The 17,695-nt window shown below is 56.4% G+C and overlaps 1 protein-coding gene and 1 long non-coding RNA gene across 2 annotated transcripts in view; one reads left to right on the top strand and one right to left on the bottom strand.

Annotated features, from left to right (window-relative positions):
* SLC2A1 (solute carrier family 2 member 1) overlaps positions 1-17,695 on the bottom strand; it is a 29,509-nt gene that overhangs the window by 3,002 nt on the left and 8,812 nt on the right. Inside the window, exons 2-7 of the mRNA XM_007110056.4 lie at positions 13,992-14,087; positions 2,282-2,442; positions 1,887-2,127; positions 1,029-1,191; positions 737-924; positions 374-478 (exon numbers count right to left, since the gene is read on the bottom strand). Coding sequence (XP_007110118.1) covers positions 374-478; positions 737-924; positions 1,029-1,191; positions 1,887-2,127; positions 2,282-2,442; positions 13,992-14,087 — 954 coding nt within the window. The remainder of the gene's footprint in view (positions 1-373; positions 479-736; positions 925-1,028; positions 1,192-1,886; positions 2,128-2,281; positions 2,443-13,991; positions 14,088-17,695) is intronic.
* LOC129391841 (uncharacterized) overlaps positions 472-17,695 on the top strand; it is a 25,401-nt gene continuing 8,177 nt past the window's right edge. Inside the window, exons 1-2 of the long non-coding RNA XR_008616594.1 lie at positions 472-560; positions 7,627-7,727. This is a non-coding gene — a long non-coding RNA (uncharacterized lncRNA). The remainder of the gene's footprint in view (positions 561-7,626; positions 7,728-17,695) is intronic.

The following is a 17,695-nucleotide window of genomic DNA, read 5'->3' as shown; positions in this document are numbered from 1 at the left end:
CCTCCAGGAGGGTGGCCCCCAGTGCTGGGAAAGCCACGTGGCACTGCAGAGATGGATGCCTCCTCCCTGGGGCTCAGCTCGGGGACTACATAGGATCTGAGGGAATGAGAGCTGGCACCCGAGAGCCAGACAGCTGAGCATTCTGGCTGTGGCCTTGGGCCAGCCATTGCACTTCTCTGAGCGTCAGTGTCATCAGCTGTTTGATAGAGTAAGGAACTCGACAAGTTGTTGAAGATGAAATGAGAGAGCACTTAGGGAGCCCGTGATGCGTGCCTGGCTCGCAGTAAAGGCTGCTGTTTGGTCATGAGGCCCTGAGGCCCCAAGCCGGACCCCAGCTGCCGACTGGCTGTGGGCAACGATGCAAAAGACTCACCGACACGACAGTGAAGGCTGTGTTGACGATGCCAGAGCCGATGGTGGCATACACAGGCTGCTGCACCCCCGCCTTCTCGAAGATGCTTGTGGAGTAATAGAAAACCTACGGGACACAGAAGTTGTGGGGCTCAGCCAGGTGCGGTGGCTCTTCCCCGGCCTCTGTCCCAGTGGGGGCAGGACACACGGTCAGTAAAGAACGAAGGGGACACTGCACCAGTGCCCTCATGGGTTCTGGTTCTAAAGGAGAGCTGCTCCTCTGGCAGGGGCTCGTCTGTTGTTTTAAGTGTGGGACCTGTCCACAGCACACACTTGACCGCAGGATTTGGCTGGGCCACAGGAAAGGGTGGGTGAGGGCACTCACAGCATTGATGCCAGACAGCTGCTGGGACAGCTGCAGCACCACGGCAATGAGAATGGGCTGACGGTAGGCGGCCGAGCGGAACAGCTCTAGGATGGTGACCTTCTTCTCCCGCATCATCTGCCGGCTCTCCTCCTTCATCTCCTGCAGGTCGCGGGTCACATCCGAGGTCCCGCGCAGCTTCTTCAGCACTGGGGGGGCCGGAGGGAAGGCGGGGGTGGCTCAGAGCAGGGAGGAGGCCGGGGCTGGGGCCGGGGCCGGGGCCGGGGCCGGGGAGGGGCAGGGCCCGCCGTACCGCTCTTGGCCCGGTTCTCCTCGTTGCGGTTGATGAGCAGGAAGCGGGGGCTCTCAGGGCAGAAGGGCAGTAGGACGCACTGCAGCAGGGCTGGGATGAAGATGACGCTCAGCAGCAGGGGCCACAGCTCCTGGTTGCCCATGATGGAGTCCAGGCCAAACACCTGGGGGAGGCAGGACCAGGGCAGCAGCTGTGAGCGCCTTGCCCTGGGCCCACTCGCGGCCCCAATCCACCCAGGGGCCTTCTTCGCCTGCTTTGTGGCAGCTGCTGCTTTAGAGAGAGGGCTCTACTTCTCAGTCTAGTTCTGCCACTAACGTGAGGCTTAACTTCCCTGAACCTCAATTTCCTCATCTGTGACAAGGGGGAAGTAGGACCTACCTCACGGCATTCGTGGGGGATAAGATGGCAGGGCTACAGACATGTCTGGCAGGGGGATGGGGGCTGCTACTTTGCCACAGGACAATTTAGGGATGGGGCAGGGAGAGCCTCGAGAGAGGGGAGTGCATATATATATATATATATATATATATATATATATATATATACACACACACAGGCATCAAGGCGTGGAGGTGTGAGAGAGTTGGCATGTTGAGGAACCAGTGGGCTGCCCTGTGGTTGGGTCCCCACGGTGAGAAGAAAGGACGCAAGGCTGAGTGCGCTGGGATGAGAAGGGTCAAGGCATCTGGACTTGCTCTCCCACCGGGGGGCCCCCGGAGAATGGTGAGCGGTGTTGTTCTCGGGACCTGCGCCTAGGACGTGTCTACGAGGCTGCCCTTTGCAGGGCTGTGGAAGGCCAGGTGAGGAGTTGAATCTGGACACACACCTGAGGCACTGGGGCCATGGGTGGGGGCTTACCTGGGCGATGAGGATGCCGACGACGATGCCCAGCTGGTGCAGGGTACCCAGGGCCCCGCGAAGGTCTGTGGGGGACACCTCCCCCACATACATGGGCACAAAGCCAGTGGTCAGGCCGCAGTATACACCAATGACGAAGCGACCCAGGATCAGCATCTCAAAGGACTTGCCCAGTTTTGAGAAGCCCATGAGCACAGCGGACACAAAGGTCAGCAGGTTCATCATCAGCATTGAATTCCGCCTGGGGGGCAGGACGGGGAGGAGGTCACAGGTCAGGCAGGTCCCTGGACCCCCCTGGAGGCCCCAGGGGCTGGGTCATAGGTAGACCCTAGGACAGCCAGGGAAGGCCCCCCACCTCCCACTCCTTGGGCAGGGCCAGGACCCCTTCTGCTCACCGGCCAAAACGGTTAACGAAAAGGCCCACAGAGAAGGAGCCAATCATGCCCCCCACGGAGAAGATGGCCACAGAGAGGGACCAGAGCGTGGTCAGTGTGGCGGGCGAGATGCGCTCCCTGTAGCGGTGGATCCACGTCTGGTTGTAGAACTCCTCAATCACCTGCAGGAGCAGAAGCAGCCTGGTGGGCGAGGCCCGGACCCAGTCATCCTTCTCCCTTGCACGCCCCGCCTCAAAGAGGACCATTTTATCATGGGATGCTAGAGGGGGCCCAGGGGCCCAGCCTCAGGCCCAGCCCCAAACTCACTGCTTTCTCACGCCGGGTGCCGCCCTTTTGTGGGCCTCAGCCACCCACACCACCGAGGGAGAGTGCTGCCGGCTCTCATACCTCCCCCAGGGGTGGTTTCCAGTGCCCTGTAGTTTCAGGCGCTCAACAGGGCTTTCTGGGGATGATGGCAAGTGAACAGTAGTGGAAGTTCAGGCATAGCAGAGAGAGGCTCAGAGAGAGTGCTTCTTCCCGCGTGCCCCTCCCCTGTCCCCCTTGCTGGGGAGGAAATACAGTTGGACAGAGGCCCTGTGAGGAAGGGAAGGGCGGGCTCATCTTGCACTCAGGCCTGGTGTGAGCAACTTGCACACAAATGCTTGTGAGACCCACGCTGCCACTTTCTATCCCCCAGGCCCAGCCCCTTCTGGCTGGCCTGGGAGTTCCCCTCTGAAGGACCCATGGCCTCGTCCCCTCTCCCAGGTGCCCAGTTGGGCGGTACAGGGAAAGCTACAGACAAGGAAGCAGTTCCAGGAACTGGAGACACCTGTCCTAGAACAGGCCTCCCGCTAGCCCTGCCCCCACCAAAGGGAGGGCCTGGCTGGCCCAGGCCCAGGAATGTGGCAGGCGGGCAGCACCAGTTCTGCCTGCTAACACTCACCCCTCCTCTCAGGCGACGCAGATACATGCCCAGTGCCTCGGGACAAGCCAGACCCACCCAGCCACATGCGTAGCCACAGGCCCAGCGTACCCAGAAACAGCTTCCTGTGTACACATGCCATCACACACACGTACTCGCGCTCACGTAATCTGAATATTCCCGGCTTCAGCCAGTCACAAACCTGCATGCCCCTCTTCCCCTCCCCACTTGCAACTCAAACTCAACTCCACACGAGCCCAACCCATCTGGCACCCCTCCCCACTGCAAGTTTGTGTGCACCGGGCAATATGCAGCCTCTCATACAGTATGATCTCCACTGGCACTGCTCTTGGCCCTCCGTAACCCTCCCAAGCTCCAGGGGTCTAGCAGAAGAGGAGGCTGTGGGTAGCCACAACTGCCAAAGGGGGAACCAAGGCCCACAGTCCCAGGAATGCCCACTGAGTTATCTACCTGTCTGTCCCAGGGAAGCTGGACATCTCAGGGGTGAGGAACCTGGACACAATCAAGTTCAGACCCAGCTCTACCACTCATCTCCAGTGTGACCGAGGGCAAATGATTTCATCTCGAATGACATTAGCAATATCCACTTCATAGTGTTGCGGGGAGTTAATGAAACACCCTTGGCAGTGCTCACACGGTGCTTGGTACCACCACTGAGCTGAGGGACCCCACCACGTTCCGGTACTGACCCAAGGGCAGTGCAGGCCACTGACAAAGGCTAACAGAGCCTGCGTCCCATAATTCAAAGTCAAGGCTCCTGCCAGATATCAGTCCCAACTCCCCACCTCCCAGCATCTCTACCTTTGCCCTATGCACCCTTTCCCCCACTTCCACGGTTACTCCTCCTGGAGGGCCCACCTGCCTTACCACGCTGAAACCTTTTGAGATCCAGCTCAGAGGCTCCCAAGAGTCTGTCCTCCCTGAGGGCAGGGACCCCAGTGGATTCACCCCAGGGCCTGTCCCAGAGCTGGTGCAGGGGCGCCTAGCAAGCGGATGGAGGAGGCAATGAAAGGGCCTTAGGCTTCCCTCCTAGCAGCCCTTGCTTCTGCCAGGGGCAGAGAAGGCAGATTTCAACAAAACGAACACAAAGTGCTTGTGTTCTTCAAGGGACAAAACCAACCCCAGAGGAGAACGGGTTGGGAACAGTAATGCTCCACTTATCAGGCTCTGCAGAGAGCAAGCTGTCCTGGATAAGGGAACTGCCCAGATAAATGGCCCTCACCCCTTGGAGGGCCCATCATGTGGCTGGAAATCTTTCTCCCTTCTGTCCCTCACACTCTGCCGCCCTGAGCAACCAGACCTACAAGCAGGGCTCCGGGGCACTGATGTCCTTGGGGCTCTCTGCAGGGGCAAGGAGAGGTGTTTGCCCCAATTTTTGTATGCTGTAGTTCTCAGGCTCACCCCCTGCCCCCTGTGTTTCAGATGCTTGTCTCACAGAACTCTCCACATCTTGTTTTAAAATTTGCCAAGTCGGCTAATGGAACTTGTCTGAATTGTATGCAGAGCCAATACATGTAGTATTTAGGTAGTAAGTGCTTACTACCTAAATGGGTTTAAGGGTGTGAGGCTGAGGTCTTTAACTCTCTCCTTGGGATCTGGCTGGAGATGTCGAGGAACCATGTGTAGGTGAGGTGTTACCAGAGCCTCCCCAGTTAAGTCTCCTGCATGTGGTAACAAGTCAGAGGGGCCAAACCCTGGCCACGGCTAGCTCCTTTATGGCTCCTGAGCCCCTTGCTGCTTAGACCACTTTATGGGGTTTTGTGGGACGGTGAGCAGCCAGCACCCTCCACCTTGGCCCCAGGCTCATGCTCTTCACCCCGCAGCAGCACTTCTTGGCCAAGCCGAGGTTGCCCACTGGGTTCCTGCCTCTTGACCTGGTGCTTGAGATTTGTGGGAAGAAGCTAAGTGTGGTTTTCCTTTCCTGCGGGTGGTGTGTGGGCTCTTTGTCCTCTCCCCTCGGGTCCATGCCCTATGTGGGGGGTGAAGCTGGCCCTTGGCCCAGGAAAGGCAGTGGGTCCCTGGAGAACAGGACAACCCTGCGTGGGGAGAAGTTCTGGGGTCACCTCTTCCACCCAGCCGCCGCCTTGAGCGTCATCCAGCAGTGGCTGGGTGCCCGTCATGGAAGAAGAGCCTCCTTACTGCTCTGCCCCCCTAACAGGATCCCACAGGCCCGGTCTCCGCAGCGAGCTTCCTGGCAGCCTCCTCAGCCCTGGCTCATGTCTGAGGCGAGGCCTCACACATGCTTCTTCTGAATGCTCTTTCCTCACATTCTGGTTACAAGCCTGGGAGCGACCCTTGATCCTGCCACTGCCCCACAGGCAGTCACTCACCAGGTCCTGTCCGTAAAATTCGACCTCCTAATCGGTCCTCCTTTCTACTCACGCGGCACCTGCCCTAGGTCTCACCTGGATTCTGCTCCTGACTCCTCCCATCCACCGAAGCCAGATTCCGATTCCCACCATTATTCCCTGACTTGGCAGTCGAGCCCTGGACATCAAGTGGACCAGGCTCAGCCCTCCGTTTGTCTCTGTTCCCTTCCCAGCCCGTTCCCAACCCCTCTCCCTGCCAAGGGTCGGTGTGAGTGCGTGCGTGCTGAGGAGAAAGGGCAGGTCCTGGTCAGCCATGGCATCAGGCTGTTGGAAGTTGAGGGGCTGTTAGAGCTCTCTGTCCAAGCATCCCCTCACTGAACCTAGAGGGCAGAGGATAACTTGGAGACACTGTAGGGGCCAGCATGGAGAAGCAGGATGGCCCTGGGCAGCTGCCATCCCTTGGACTGAATGGTTTCCAGTAAAAAGCTATTCCTCATCCCAGCAGTTCTCCTGGGGGTGAGGGTGGGGAGAGGCTTGTGTCATGTCTGTCATCCCCCCTCCCTTCCCTGCCTGGGTAACTGTGGCTGAAGGACCACACGTCTTCCTGTCTAGAGCAGAAGTTCTGACTTCCTCTGTGTCAGGGCAGCATCTGTAGTGAGGCTCTGGGTGTGAGGCGGAGCCCACTGCTTGGCACATGGAGTAAGCTGTTCCTTGTCACTGTTCTCTCAAGGAGAGACGCCATCTCCTTGAGAGGAACATTAAGGACCGAGTTTTCCATTTTTAAATTACTGCAAGACAAAGCATCAACCTAGGAATTTATAGTACAAGAAAGAACCTTGAAGGAACTAGAGGCTTGCCTTGGGGAGTAAAGCTCTATCTTCAGACCTTATTGGCTGCCCCAGGCCGAGGGACCCAGCAGGTCTGCAGGGCCCCAGGGCACAGACTTCAGCTCAGGGGAAAGAAGAGCTTTCTAGGCTTCAGAGGATGAAATTACCCATGTTACAGGTAGTGAGTCCCCTGTCAGCAGGGAGCATACAAGTCAAAGTTTGGATCAGGGACTGATATAAACAATTTATGTAAAAGGCTAGATAGAAAATATTAGAGTCTGCTGATGACATATGGCCTCTGTTGCTTATTTTTCTTCCCTTCGCTACCCCCCGCCAACCTTTTAAACACATAAAAGCCATCCTTGGCTCATAGGCCATACAATAACAGGCTGCTAGCTGGATTTGGTCCCCCTGCCAACCCGTGTTCTAGAATTCCAGACCACTGCCAAGAGAAGGGGTATATGTTTTGGAATTTCTGGCTGCTCTCCACATCTTCCCTGGAGCACTGGTCTCCTAGATCAGCAGTCCCCAACCTTTTTGGCACCAGGGGCCGGTTTAGTGGAAGACAGTTTTTCCACAGACTGGGGCTGGCGGGCGTGGTTCAGGCGGTAACGCAGCGGCTGACCTGCCCGCCCGCCCGCCGCTCACCTCCTGCTGTGCGGCCTGGTACCGGTCCCTGGCCCGGGGGTTGGGGCCCCCTGTTCTAGATCATCCTGAGAGGGAATCGGCTCTCTCTCAACTGTTTCTTCTCTCTCTTAGATATACTGTGGGGGTGAAGGGGTTAAACAGCCGCCCAAGCTTTGAGGTCCAGTCGGGAGGAAGAAAGGGCCAGCTTGTCCAGTTCAGCCCCTCAGCCTGGCTTTGACCCCTATTTCCTGTTCCCTACCTACCCCTCCCCCACAGCTGGGGCTGCCCCCGCCCCTCAGCCCAGATGGTATGTCTCCATAGCAACTCAGCCACGCCCCAGGGTCAGCTGGGAGTTCGGAGACAGATGCTACAGGTGGGGCTGGACAGATAACTTCTGGGTTCCTCAGGGCCTCTCCCTGGGGCCTGGTGAAGAGGCCCAGGCAGCCAGATGGAGCTAGAAGCTGGGCCCCAACCCCAGAGCAGATGATCGGACCACCCTGGCTGCTTTGGCTGCTTTTCTGGAAGAGCCCTGATATGGCTTCTCTCCAGGCCTTTGCTCTGACCTCCTCACTGGTCCCTGGCCTCTGGGGTCTCCCCTGCAAACACAAGGATCTTCATTTCCCCTGCTCACAGCTTTTCTTGTCTCCCCACCACCCTCAGGATGAAGCGTCTCTTCCCACCCTGCATGGCGACGCCCCCATGCTGCCTGGGCACCCCAGACCTCTGCACCTTCGCTTTGCTGCTGCTTCGCCTTCTGCCTGGTGAGCTGTTGGTCACTTTCCAGAGAATGTGCCATCCCTCCTCTGGAGAGCCTTCATAACCTCCTCTTCATTACTGCAGTGGTTCCCAAACAGGGGCAATTTGCTCCCCCCCAGTGTCTGGAGACATTGTTGGTTGTTACACTGGCAGGGGTAGAGGCCAGGGATGCTGCTAAACATCCTACAATGCACGGGGCAGCCTCCGTAATGCCAAAGAACTATCTGGCCACAAATGTCTATGGTGTTGAAAAAAACCCTCCTCTATGGGCCAGGTACCCTCTCCCTCCCCCTTTCTGCTTACATCAGCCTGTCCGTGTTTCCCTCACTGCCTTGGACAGCTAACTATGAGGCACTGTGTGCTCCCCCTAGACTAAACTCCAATAGGGGGACAGTCTGGTTCATCTGGGTCCCAGCACAGGGCTAGAGGCAGAAAGCATTGTCACTGATTGATAAACAGGCCATGAACCGGAGGGGCTTAAGAGATGACTAATTGATAAACAGGCCATGAACCGGAGGGGCTTAAGAGATGACGGAGCTGTGGCAGGGTGTCGTGGTGTAAGAGGCTGTGCAACTGTGTGTGGGAAAGTGGGATGTCTGTGCGTGACTCAGCTTGAAGTAAGAGCAGGAGAGAGCAGCAGGGTAGCAGTTGTTGGCATGTAAAAGGGTGTTTGGTGCCTGTAAGTGTAAATGACATTTCTTCTGTGGTGGTCAAGGATGCAGACTGGAGCCAGACTCCCTGGAATTAAATCCCAGCTCTGCCACTTACTAGCTGTGTGTCCTTGGTTTAATTGCTTAACATCTCTGTGCCCTAGTTTCTTATAAAACAGGGATTATGGTGTCTCCCTAATGGGGTTATATTATATGGAACAATTGAATTATTGTTTCTAATGCATTTGGAACAATGCCTGGCGCGCGACAAGTGAGCTGTAAGCTGTGAGAGTCCGTATAAGCGGAGATGGGTGAAGGGGAGAGGGGGCCCAGAGCTCTTTGGATCTAGGCAGAGATAAGGAGAGGCTGCCTGGAGCCTGGGCTGGGAAGCCCGTCTTGCCTCCAGTACTTTCACTCACCAAGCAGGTCGTCCTGGGCAGACCTCGCCTGCTCTCTAGACCAAGTTCTTCCTTCAGCAAACAAGGAACGTTGAGCCTGCGGACTGTCAGGCCCCTTCCAGCCCAAGCGGTCTGGTTTCTGAGGATGCCTCAGACATGCCTGACACTGTCCCTTGGCCAGGAACTCATGGTTCCTCAGTGGCCTTTAGTCATCTCTGTTGGCAGCTCAGCCATTTGGGGAGGGGAACGGTAGTTCTCTCCACTCAGTATGATGGTCAGGATGCCCTTGCTCATTTATCTGCTCTCTGTGTGGCTGGGCTCCCCTCCTCCCCTGCAGAGGCCGGAGGCCTGGCAGGGATGTCGTCATCAGGCCTGAGGCCTGGCGTCCATCTGTAACTCAGCCTCTCACTCACCAGGTGACCTCTCCCAGCCTCGGTTCCTCCTTTATGAGGGGAAGATAACCCCGGCCCCAGCAACCTTGTGGGGCTGCTGTGAGTAGGTAACTTATTAGGAGGTGCTATGTAAACATTGAAGATAATGTTATGATTAATTAACCACTTCCAAGAGGAAGCCCTTTGGGGCCTGTTTTATGGAGGAGACCAAGCTTCTGGTAATTAACAGCAGTACTGGCACCTTCACCTCTAGTGGGGCAAGGTCTCCATTGGCAAGCAGGCCAACCTGGCCAGCGCAGTGCAGTTTCCTAAGGGAAGTGCCTCTAGACAGACAAGGGGGGGTCGGCCTGGTCGGTGCGGGCCGTTAGCAATTCCCCATCAGTGGAACACTTCATGCCACCGCATCTCTGCACAAGCCGTTCCTATTGCCTGGGATACCCGCCCCTCCTTCCCTCTGGGGCCGATTTGCCCTCAAGGTCTAGCACAGCTGCTAACTCCTTCGTGAAGCCCTTTCGGTCTCTCTCATCAGCCCTACCCCCAGCATTAGTCATTCCTTTCTCTTTGTTCCCATAGCACCGAGAAGCCCTCCGTTAATAATACTGTGGCTTTTCCCAAGGGGTCTCTCCTTCCCACCTCGCCCCTGCACTCTGGATGGTTGAATCTTTGGAGGGCAGGGACAGAGCCCAGCTCTGACCATGTGTCAGGCAGCTCCCTGAGGGCCAGGGTGAGCCTGCTGTGTTCTCGGCTCTATCCCTCCCCACCATCTAGGGCAGTGCCTGGCATAGTCCACGTTGAGTGATGGTGTTGGCACAATCACTGGGCCCTCCCAGGACAATGGCTTTGGTGCCTCCCAAGGCATGGCCGTCGGATCTGAGCCCCGCTTTCATCTCTCCCTCTAGTGTTGTCCTCTCCCCTCTTCACATGTTAAGTTTATCATGTTTGCTCCCGGTTGGAAAAACTACGGCCAGGCTTATGAGAAGTGTCTGTAAAGTACAAGAGTAAACAGGCGGAGTGCCTGAGCACGCGCCCCCGGAAACGCCACGCAGGTCTCTCACCTCAGTCCTCAGAGGCCGGCTGCCCAAGTGACCTTTGGACAGGTGCCCGCAAATGCTCCTATAAATGTTTACCGCTGGGCCCTCAGTGCTGCCCGGACCCCCTGCCCGCTGCCCCGCCCATCTTCCACTGTAATTCTCACCTTTCGCCTGTTTCTGATTAGATAGGAAGTCCCAAGAATTAGAGAACATCACTCTGGGTTTGTCCACATCTGTACCCTTGGAAGTGTCTTAGTCCCTTCCGGCCAAATGCAACCCCTTTGCCTCTGCTCCACCACCACCGGCCTCCTGAAGGACCACCCCCACTCCTTACCTTCACCCTCTCCTCCTCTGCTGATTCCTTACAACCCGTTTAAAAATGAAGTCTTCGTATTAAAAAAAACCTTAGCCAGACAACCCCTCTGGCGACCACCCTTCTTTCTTCCTTTTCTACCGAGTCCCTTGGAAGGGCTGTCTCTGCTCTCCCCCATCTCCCTTCTCCCTGTTCAACCCACTGCAGGGAGGTCTTTACCCACAGGACTCCACTTGGACAGCCTTTGCCACGGCAGGGTCACCGGGGAGGGTCTTTTGCCTTCGGCAATATGGAGCTGATCTGCCCAGGTCAGCCTCCGGAGCACCGGATAGCATCCCTTCACTCCGTCCACATCCGAGTGCCTGTTCCTGTGTGCTCTAGGGACGAAGGACATGGCCATGGACGCTCATCCTCAGGCGCTTCCATTCTTCCTCTGGCTCAGAAGGGTCTTGTCTCCTGGCGTAGAAGTGCCAGCTCTCCTCCTCCTTTCCAGGATCTTCTGTCAGTGGGTGTGCTCTCCAGGGCTTGACCCTTACTTCTCTTTTTACTCTGCAGTCCCTCTGGGAGATCCTTCTCTATCACTGTGGATACCGGTGACCAACCTATCAGTCTTCTCCCACTGACTACCCTCCAAAGAAACAGACCCCCGTGTCCAAGTGCTTGTCCGCTGTGTCACCAAACCTCAGTTCCTGCATATCCCACGGCACCTCCCTGCTCTTCCTCCAGACCCACATCGCCCAAGCCAGAAACCTAGAAGCCAGTTTTAAACCCCACTCTCTCATCCTCAGGCTGAACTGATGACCAGCTCCTGCCCATTCTTCCTACTCGGTGTTGGTTTTTCTACCCCTATTACAACAGCAGCCTTCTCACTAGTTCCCTGTCTCTAGTTTCATATGCTCAGAACCATCCCACTGCACCAGATGCCTGAATCATTTCCCTAAAATGCAAATCTGATCCTACCTGTCCTCTTCAGTGGGGCCCTATTGTCCTCATTCTGAAGTCCACACTCCCCAGTTCGGCCTACGCATTGGTGCCCACGTGCCCATTCTCGCTGTGCCATGCCCCTCCAGTGGCTGAAGATTCTGCAGATGAAACTACTGACCACAAGAGCCCTTTGTGGGCAGCTTCTGGCTTACCTCGTCGCCCTCCCATCCTTCTCCCTCCTCCCGTTTACCCTAGTGACACACAGACTTTCTTTCCTCTGGGCATTTTATCCCCACCTGTGGGCCCCTGCTTACCACAACCCTGTTCTGTTTCTGGAAAGCACCTCTCTCCTGTTCTTCGAGTCCTAGTTCTGTCACCGTGCGTAACTCACTATGTGATCACAGTCAAGTGATCACCCCTGACTGTGATCGCTTAATCCAGTGCTTCTCATCTTTTGACTGCACATTAGAATCAATTGGGGAGCTTTAAAAATTTGATGCCCAGACAGCATCCCAGACCAATGAGGTCAGATTCTGTAAGTGTCAGGGGACACTTACTGATGTGCAATCAAGTGGAGAACTCAACCTCTCTCTAAGACTGTACACACTTTGCATCTGTAAGGATTCCCAAAGGGAGCCAGCTCCAAGGCACACACCTTGGCAAGATCTGCTCAGAGCACTTAGCAAAAGCAGGGCTTGGAACTGTTTCAAGCATGGGCCCACGATCACCATTTCCCACAAGCTTGGAAAAGCCCCGTCAACGTCCGCTGCAGCTGAGCATGACTCAGCAGGCCTGGCCGATCTGGTGACCTGCTCCCCAGCATCGGGCGTGGCCCCCACGGCCACCCTCCGCCTATTTGGAGGAGGCCCAGCTCCCCCAGACAGGCCCCAATCCTCGGGAAGCAGCCACACTCACTTCCTGGCCTCACCTGTCTGGACCATGAATGTGGCCTTGACAGGATGGTCCAGTCTCATTTTGTCCTGCCCGGGAAGGTACAGACTTTTAAACTGACCAGGTGGCTGGTCCGGAAGACAGCCTGGGGTTGTGTAAACAACAGAGTTTGGCTTCTGACTCCACCATCCCCTAGCTATGTGACCTGAGCCCATTGGTCATTTCATCTGCCCTGGGCCTCGGTTTTCGGGTGTATAAAATGGAAATCACCGCCCGACCTTATGAATGTACACAACAGGCCTGGCGTAGAGGAGGGACTCGTTACAGTCTCCTTTCCTGCCCCCGTCCTCTTCTCTCCTCCCCAGAGCAGTGGGCTGGCTACGCTGGAGGCCCTCACTGGGACGCCTCCCAGTCCCGACACTCAGGTGAACACGTGAGGACAGATCTGGTTTGTGCTGTGGGGAGAAGGGAATAAGCACACACTTGCACCCCTCCAGTTCCCTAGGGCAAGATGCCGTTTTTGCTTTGCTTGGCCCGGGGCCTCCAGGGAGATAGGCAGTTTCAGCCTAGAACGGGCTCCCTTACAAGGGAGTGTGCTGCGTGTGGATGGGTGAGAGTACAGGCTCGGGGACCACCTGGCAGGGAGGGCGCCAAGGCAGACTGGTGTCGCATACCAGCTCCATCCCTGACTAGCTGGTCATGCTGGGCAGGTTCTGGCCATTCCCGGCACCTGCAGGGTAGGAGTGGGCACGGCTGCCTGCCTGCCTTAGGGCTGGGTGTGAGCAGCAGGTGAGAAAAGCACCACGGAAGCCCTCTGTAGCCCCAGAGGGCCGCACGAATGCAGCATCACTACACCGAACACGGCTTCAATTTTTACAAGTGTCTGTGTCGGGTGGGAGGTTGGTCGAGATGACCTATAAAGATCCTGTGGTTCTGTGGGCCCCAAATTCCATGGCCAAAGCTAAGAGTCTCTAACCCATTCAGGGCCAGAATACTGGCTGGTAAGACAGATGGTGAGTTGATGTAAATGACTCCAACGTCCAAGAGGCAGGGTGAGCGTGTGTGTGTGTGTGTGTGTGTGTGTGTGTGTGTGTGTGTGTGTCCCCAAGAGGCAGGGTGAGCGTGTGTGTGTGTGTGTGTGTGTGTCCCCGTGTGTGTGTGTGTGTCCCCAAGAGGCAGGGTGAGCGTGTGTGTGTGTGTGTGTGTGTGTGTGTGTGTGTGTGTGTGTGTCCCCAAGAGGCAGGGTGAGCGTGTGTGTGTGTGTGTGTGTGTGTGTGTGTGTGTGTGTGTGTGTCCCCAAGAGGCAGGGTGAGCGTGTGTGTGTGTGTGTGTGTGTGTGTGTGTGTGTGTGTGTGTGTCCCCAAGAGGCAGGGTGAGCGTGTGTGTGTGTGTGTGTGTGTGTGTGTGTGTGTGTGTGTGTGTCCCCAAGAGGCAGGGTGAGCATGTGTGTGTGTGTCCAAGAGGCAGGGTAAGCGTGCGTGTGTGTGTGTGTGTGTCCAAGAGGCAGGGTGAGCATGTGTGTGTGTGTCCAAGAGGCAGGGTAAGCGTGCGTGTGTGTGTGTGTGTGTCCAAGAGGCAGGGTGAGCATGTGTGTGTGTGTGTGTGATGGGGGCAGGGGTACACAGCAGAGCCCTCTGGTCTCGAGAAGCCTAGGATGGCACAGCACTCACCTTCTGGGGGGCATTGATGACTCCAGTGTTGTAGCCAAACTGCAGGGAGCCGAGCACTGCCCCTCCCACAGCCAGCATGAGGCGGCCCGTCAGCTTCTGCAGAGAGAAAACCGCACACTGTTAGAGGCACGTCAGGCCCAGGTTACTAGAGGGCAGGGCCTGGGCTGGCAGGTTCCCTTGTTCAGATAGCTTGCCTGACTCCTGGCAGCACACCAGCCCTTCTCTGAAGAAACCTGGCCACTTCCCGACCTCAGGTGCCCAAACCAGCCCTGCCAACTTCTAGACACCGGGCTGGCCAGACTCATTCCTGGGGAGAGAGGGTAATTAGGGTCTTCCCCCTCTCTGTAGCCAGGGCTTGGCATTCTCCGGGGTCTCATTCCCCTGTTGAAGTCATGCCTGGGCTTGAGGTGGCTCCAGACTCTCTGGCTGGGAGGCCCAGGAACCAAGGCAAGGGGGGCCCAGTTATGTGGGAGGAGCGGCATGGATGGGCGAAGTGCCCTGGATTTGGAGCCCAAGATGCTGGCTTCTAATTCCAGCCCACCTGCCTCCTTGCTCTGTGCATTCCAGCAGGTGAGTCCCCTTCCCCACTCCTCCCAGACCGTCTGTTTGCTTGTCTGCAAACTCTCGCCTCCATTCACAGGGCAGATACTGAGGCAGAGACAAGTTCCAGCTTACTCAGGGGTCTGCAGAGAGCCAGGCTGAAGCTCGGGGCAACCATCCCCAGACCACAAGCTTCCCAGGGTTGTTAGGACACAGATGACATACCAGCCAGGAATGTGCTTTGGAAAAGTACACGACACAAGGCGAGTAAGAGTGCTGGGTCAAGGTGCTTCCAATGGCAAAGGGCTGGGGGAGGAAAAGGGCCAAGGGCCGGAGGCAGCCGGCAGGGAGGAGGCCAGCAGGCAGGGAGGAGGCAGCAGGCAGGGAGGAGGCCAGCAGGCAGGGAGGAGGCCAGCAGGCAGGAGGGCTCGGGGAGAGCAAGGTGCCTTGCTAGGGAGAGGACTTGTTTTCTTTTAAAATGAGGAAGCCAAGATGTATGACAGTTAAGGGCAGGCCCTTAACTGACCGAAAGAACGGGGCCTGGGGGGAGGGATGGCAAAGAAATGACGGGCAGGCATTCACCAGGTGCACCACACTGGGCTGGGCACTGGAGGGGAGGTGTGGAGGCACAGATCCTGAGCCGCACCTACCTGTGGAGGGGAGAGCCTCAGCTTGGCGATGGCCTTGGTCCCCACCCCTCCCACCCCCCCCACCGCCCCCCCGGAACCCAGAAGCAGCCCTGACTTCAAGATCCTCACAGATAGCGCTGGGCTTAGCTGTTAATCAGACACATTCCTAGTATGGTCTTTTCATTCTCTAGAAGCCCTCAGGCCAACGATTGCGAAAGCTAAGGTTCTCACGTCAGAGGCTAAGAGGAAGGTTTCAGCCAGCAGGAGTTCAGAGCCCATTCCTTGTCAAGAGAGAGCTGGATCCTTCCTTCCCATGGGCTCTTTCCTGGCCAAACTCTGGACATTCATCCTAGACGCTGGGGCTTTCCTCCCAGTGGGCTGCACTCCCTGTAAATCCTGTCTGTCACGGCCCACCCTGCCCAGCACCCCTCAGAGCCTCCCTCTCAACTCCTTAGGGAGCCTTCAGACCCAACGCTGTTGGTTCCGAGTGGGTGGTGAGCACCTGACAGACCTCCTCTGGTGGGCCCTGGCCAAGCCCAACTACTCGGGTGACCACTGGGATTAAGTAAGAGGATGTCACAAGGATGGCACGACAGTGGCTGTTGAACCCCCATGTGGGGGCTTTCTGCCTGGTGAGTCACAGGTGTCACGGCTCAGGGTTGGCCTTGAGGTTGGCCATCGTCTGATACTAATGGTATACAAGATATATATTTTTCTAGTACACACTTGAATAAATATAAAACTAGCAATGCAAACCTATGATTTGAAAAAATGTGGCATAGCTGTATAATGGAGTACTTAACAAAGAAAGCTCTTTAGGTACTGATTTGGCATGCTCCCCAAGTTATATTAAGTAAAAAGCAAAGCTTCAGAACAGTGTGTTGTATGCTACGTTTTGTGTGGGGGAAAAAAAAAAGGCTAGGATGGGGGAGAATATACACATCTACTTCCTTAAAAGAATGCACGGGCTTCCCTGGTGGCGCAGTGGTTGAGAGTCCGCCTGCCAATGCAGGGGACATGGGCTCGTGCCCCGGTCCGGGAAGATCCCACATGCCGCGGAGCGGCTGGGCCCGTGAGCCATGGCTGCTGAGCCTGCGCGTCCGGAGCCTGTGCTCCGCAACGGGAGAGGCCACAACAGTGAGAGGCCCGCGTACCGCAAAAAAAAAAAAAAAAAAAAAAAAAATGCACAAGAAAGGTAACAGTGTACCTTGGGGATCTGGGTGGCAGAGGCAGGGTAGAAAGGAGAATTTTCTTTTTTATCCCTTTGTACGTTTTTGAATTTTGAACCACATGAATGTATCACCTAGTCAAAATATTTTTTACAAGTCCTATGGTTTCATATTATTTAGAACACAGCAATTTAAATAAAAATAGAAGTGAAAAATGATACAGATGATATGTGGATCTGGTAAAAATCGTGCCCTTGCATGAATGCCCTTGCAGAAGGGGCTCTGCTGGGGGGCAGTACTATTACTACAGCCCTGTCTCCAGTCTGGCTCTGGTGTGCCAGGGGTCTCTGGGCCTCTGAAGTCAGTCTTGCGGCCCTGCTGAGCAGCTGTGCCTCTGAGAGCGGGGGCTGCTGGGAGCCAAGGACAAAGCCCTCTGCTGGACTTTGCCACTTGGCAGGTCAAGGTCAAACTCTGCTTTAGAAAACCTGCCTACCCGGGTACCCGCTGGGTTATGTCCACATCCACCCAGGCAGGCTGCTGCATCAAGACCTACTAAAAGGCTCAGTGACTCGTGCCCCGGGCCCCGGTCCTGACATCAAGGAAGAGGCATCAGGTCCATTGGGAAGGGGAGGCTAGTGTGGTCTGAGCTTCAACCGGGGCACTGCTGGAGCCCTGCAGGGACAGACTTGTAATTTTGCCTGGGACAATCAATCAAAGGTGGGTTCCTGGGAGGTGACACTGGAGTTGGGCCGTGAAGGACATGCAAGGAGTCTGCCAAGTGGAGAAGCGGTGGCAAGACTGCATTCCAGGTAGACAGAACAGTACATGCAGGGGGAAGAAGGGGGGGGCCCTGCAAGGCCGGATCTAACGGGGTGTTCAGTGTGGCTGGATGCTAGATCCAGGGGAGGAGCATGGCCCCCACTCCTGGGTAGGCAAGCGGCACCCACCACCTCTCGCACCCACCGCACCCAGCGTGCTCACGACAGGACTTGGAATCAGGAGACCCAGGCTGAAAGGCATCGAGCTGCTTCCCTCACCTTGGAGTTGGGATATGTGGTAGCCCTGACTCTGGGTCTCAGTTTCTTCACATAAGAAATGGGGATAAGAGTGGCTTCCCTTAAGGCCTGCTGTCAAGCTCTGCATCATGGAGCCGGCACAGTTCACTCGACAGGTGTTCGCTGAATCAAGGAGGGATGGGAAGTCCCCATGGCACCATCTGCCCCCACCAGTCCCGTGGCTGGAACTGAAAGGCGGTGATAAAGTCCATTCATTCAGGGCTTCCCTGGTGGCACACTGGTTGAGAGTCCACCTGCCGATGCAGGGGACATGGGTTCGTGCCCTGGTCTGGGAAGATCCCACATGCCGC

The sequence above is a fragment of the Physeter macrocephalus genome, chromosome 3, assembly GCF_002837175.3.
Source record: "Physeter macrocephalus isolate SW-GA chromosome 3, ASM283717v5, whole genome shotgun sequence".
Classification (NCBI taxonomy): Eukaryota; Metazoa; Chordata; class Mammalia; order Artiodactyla; family Physeteridae; genus Physeter; species Physeter macrocephalus.
Note: the sequence above shows the minus strand (reverse complement) of the source record. Positions and strands in the feature narration are given on the sequence as shown.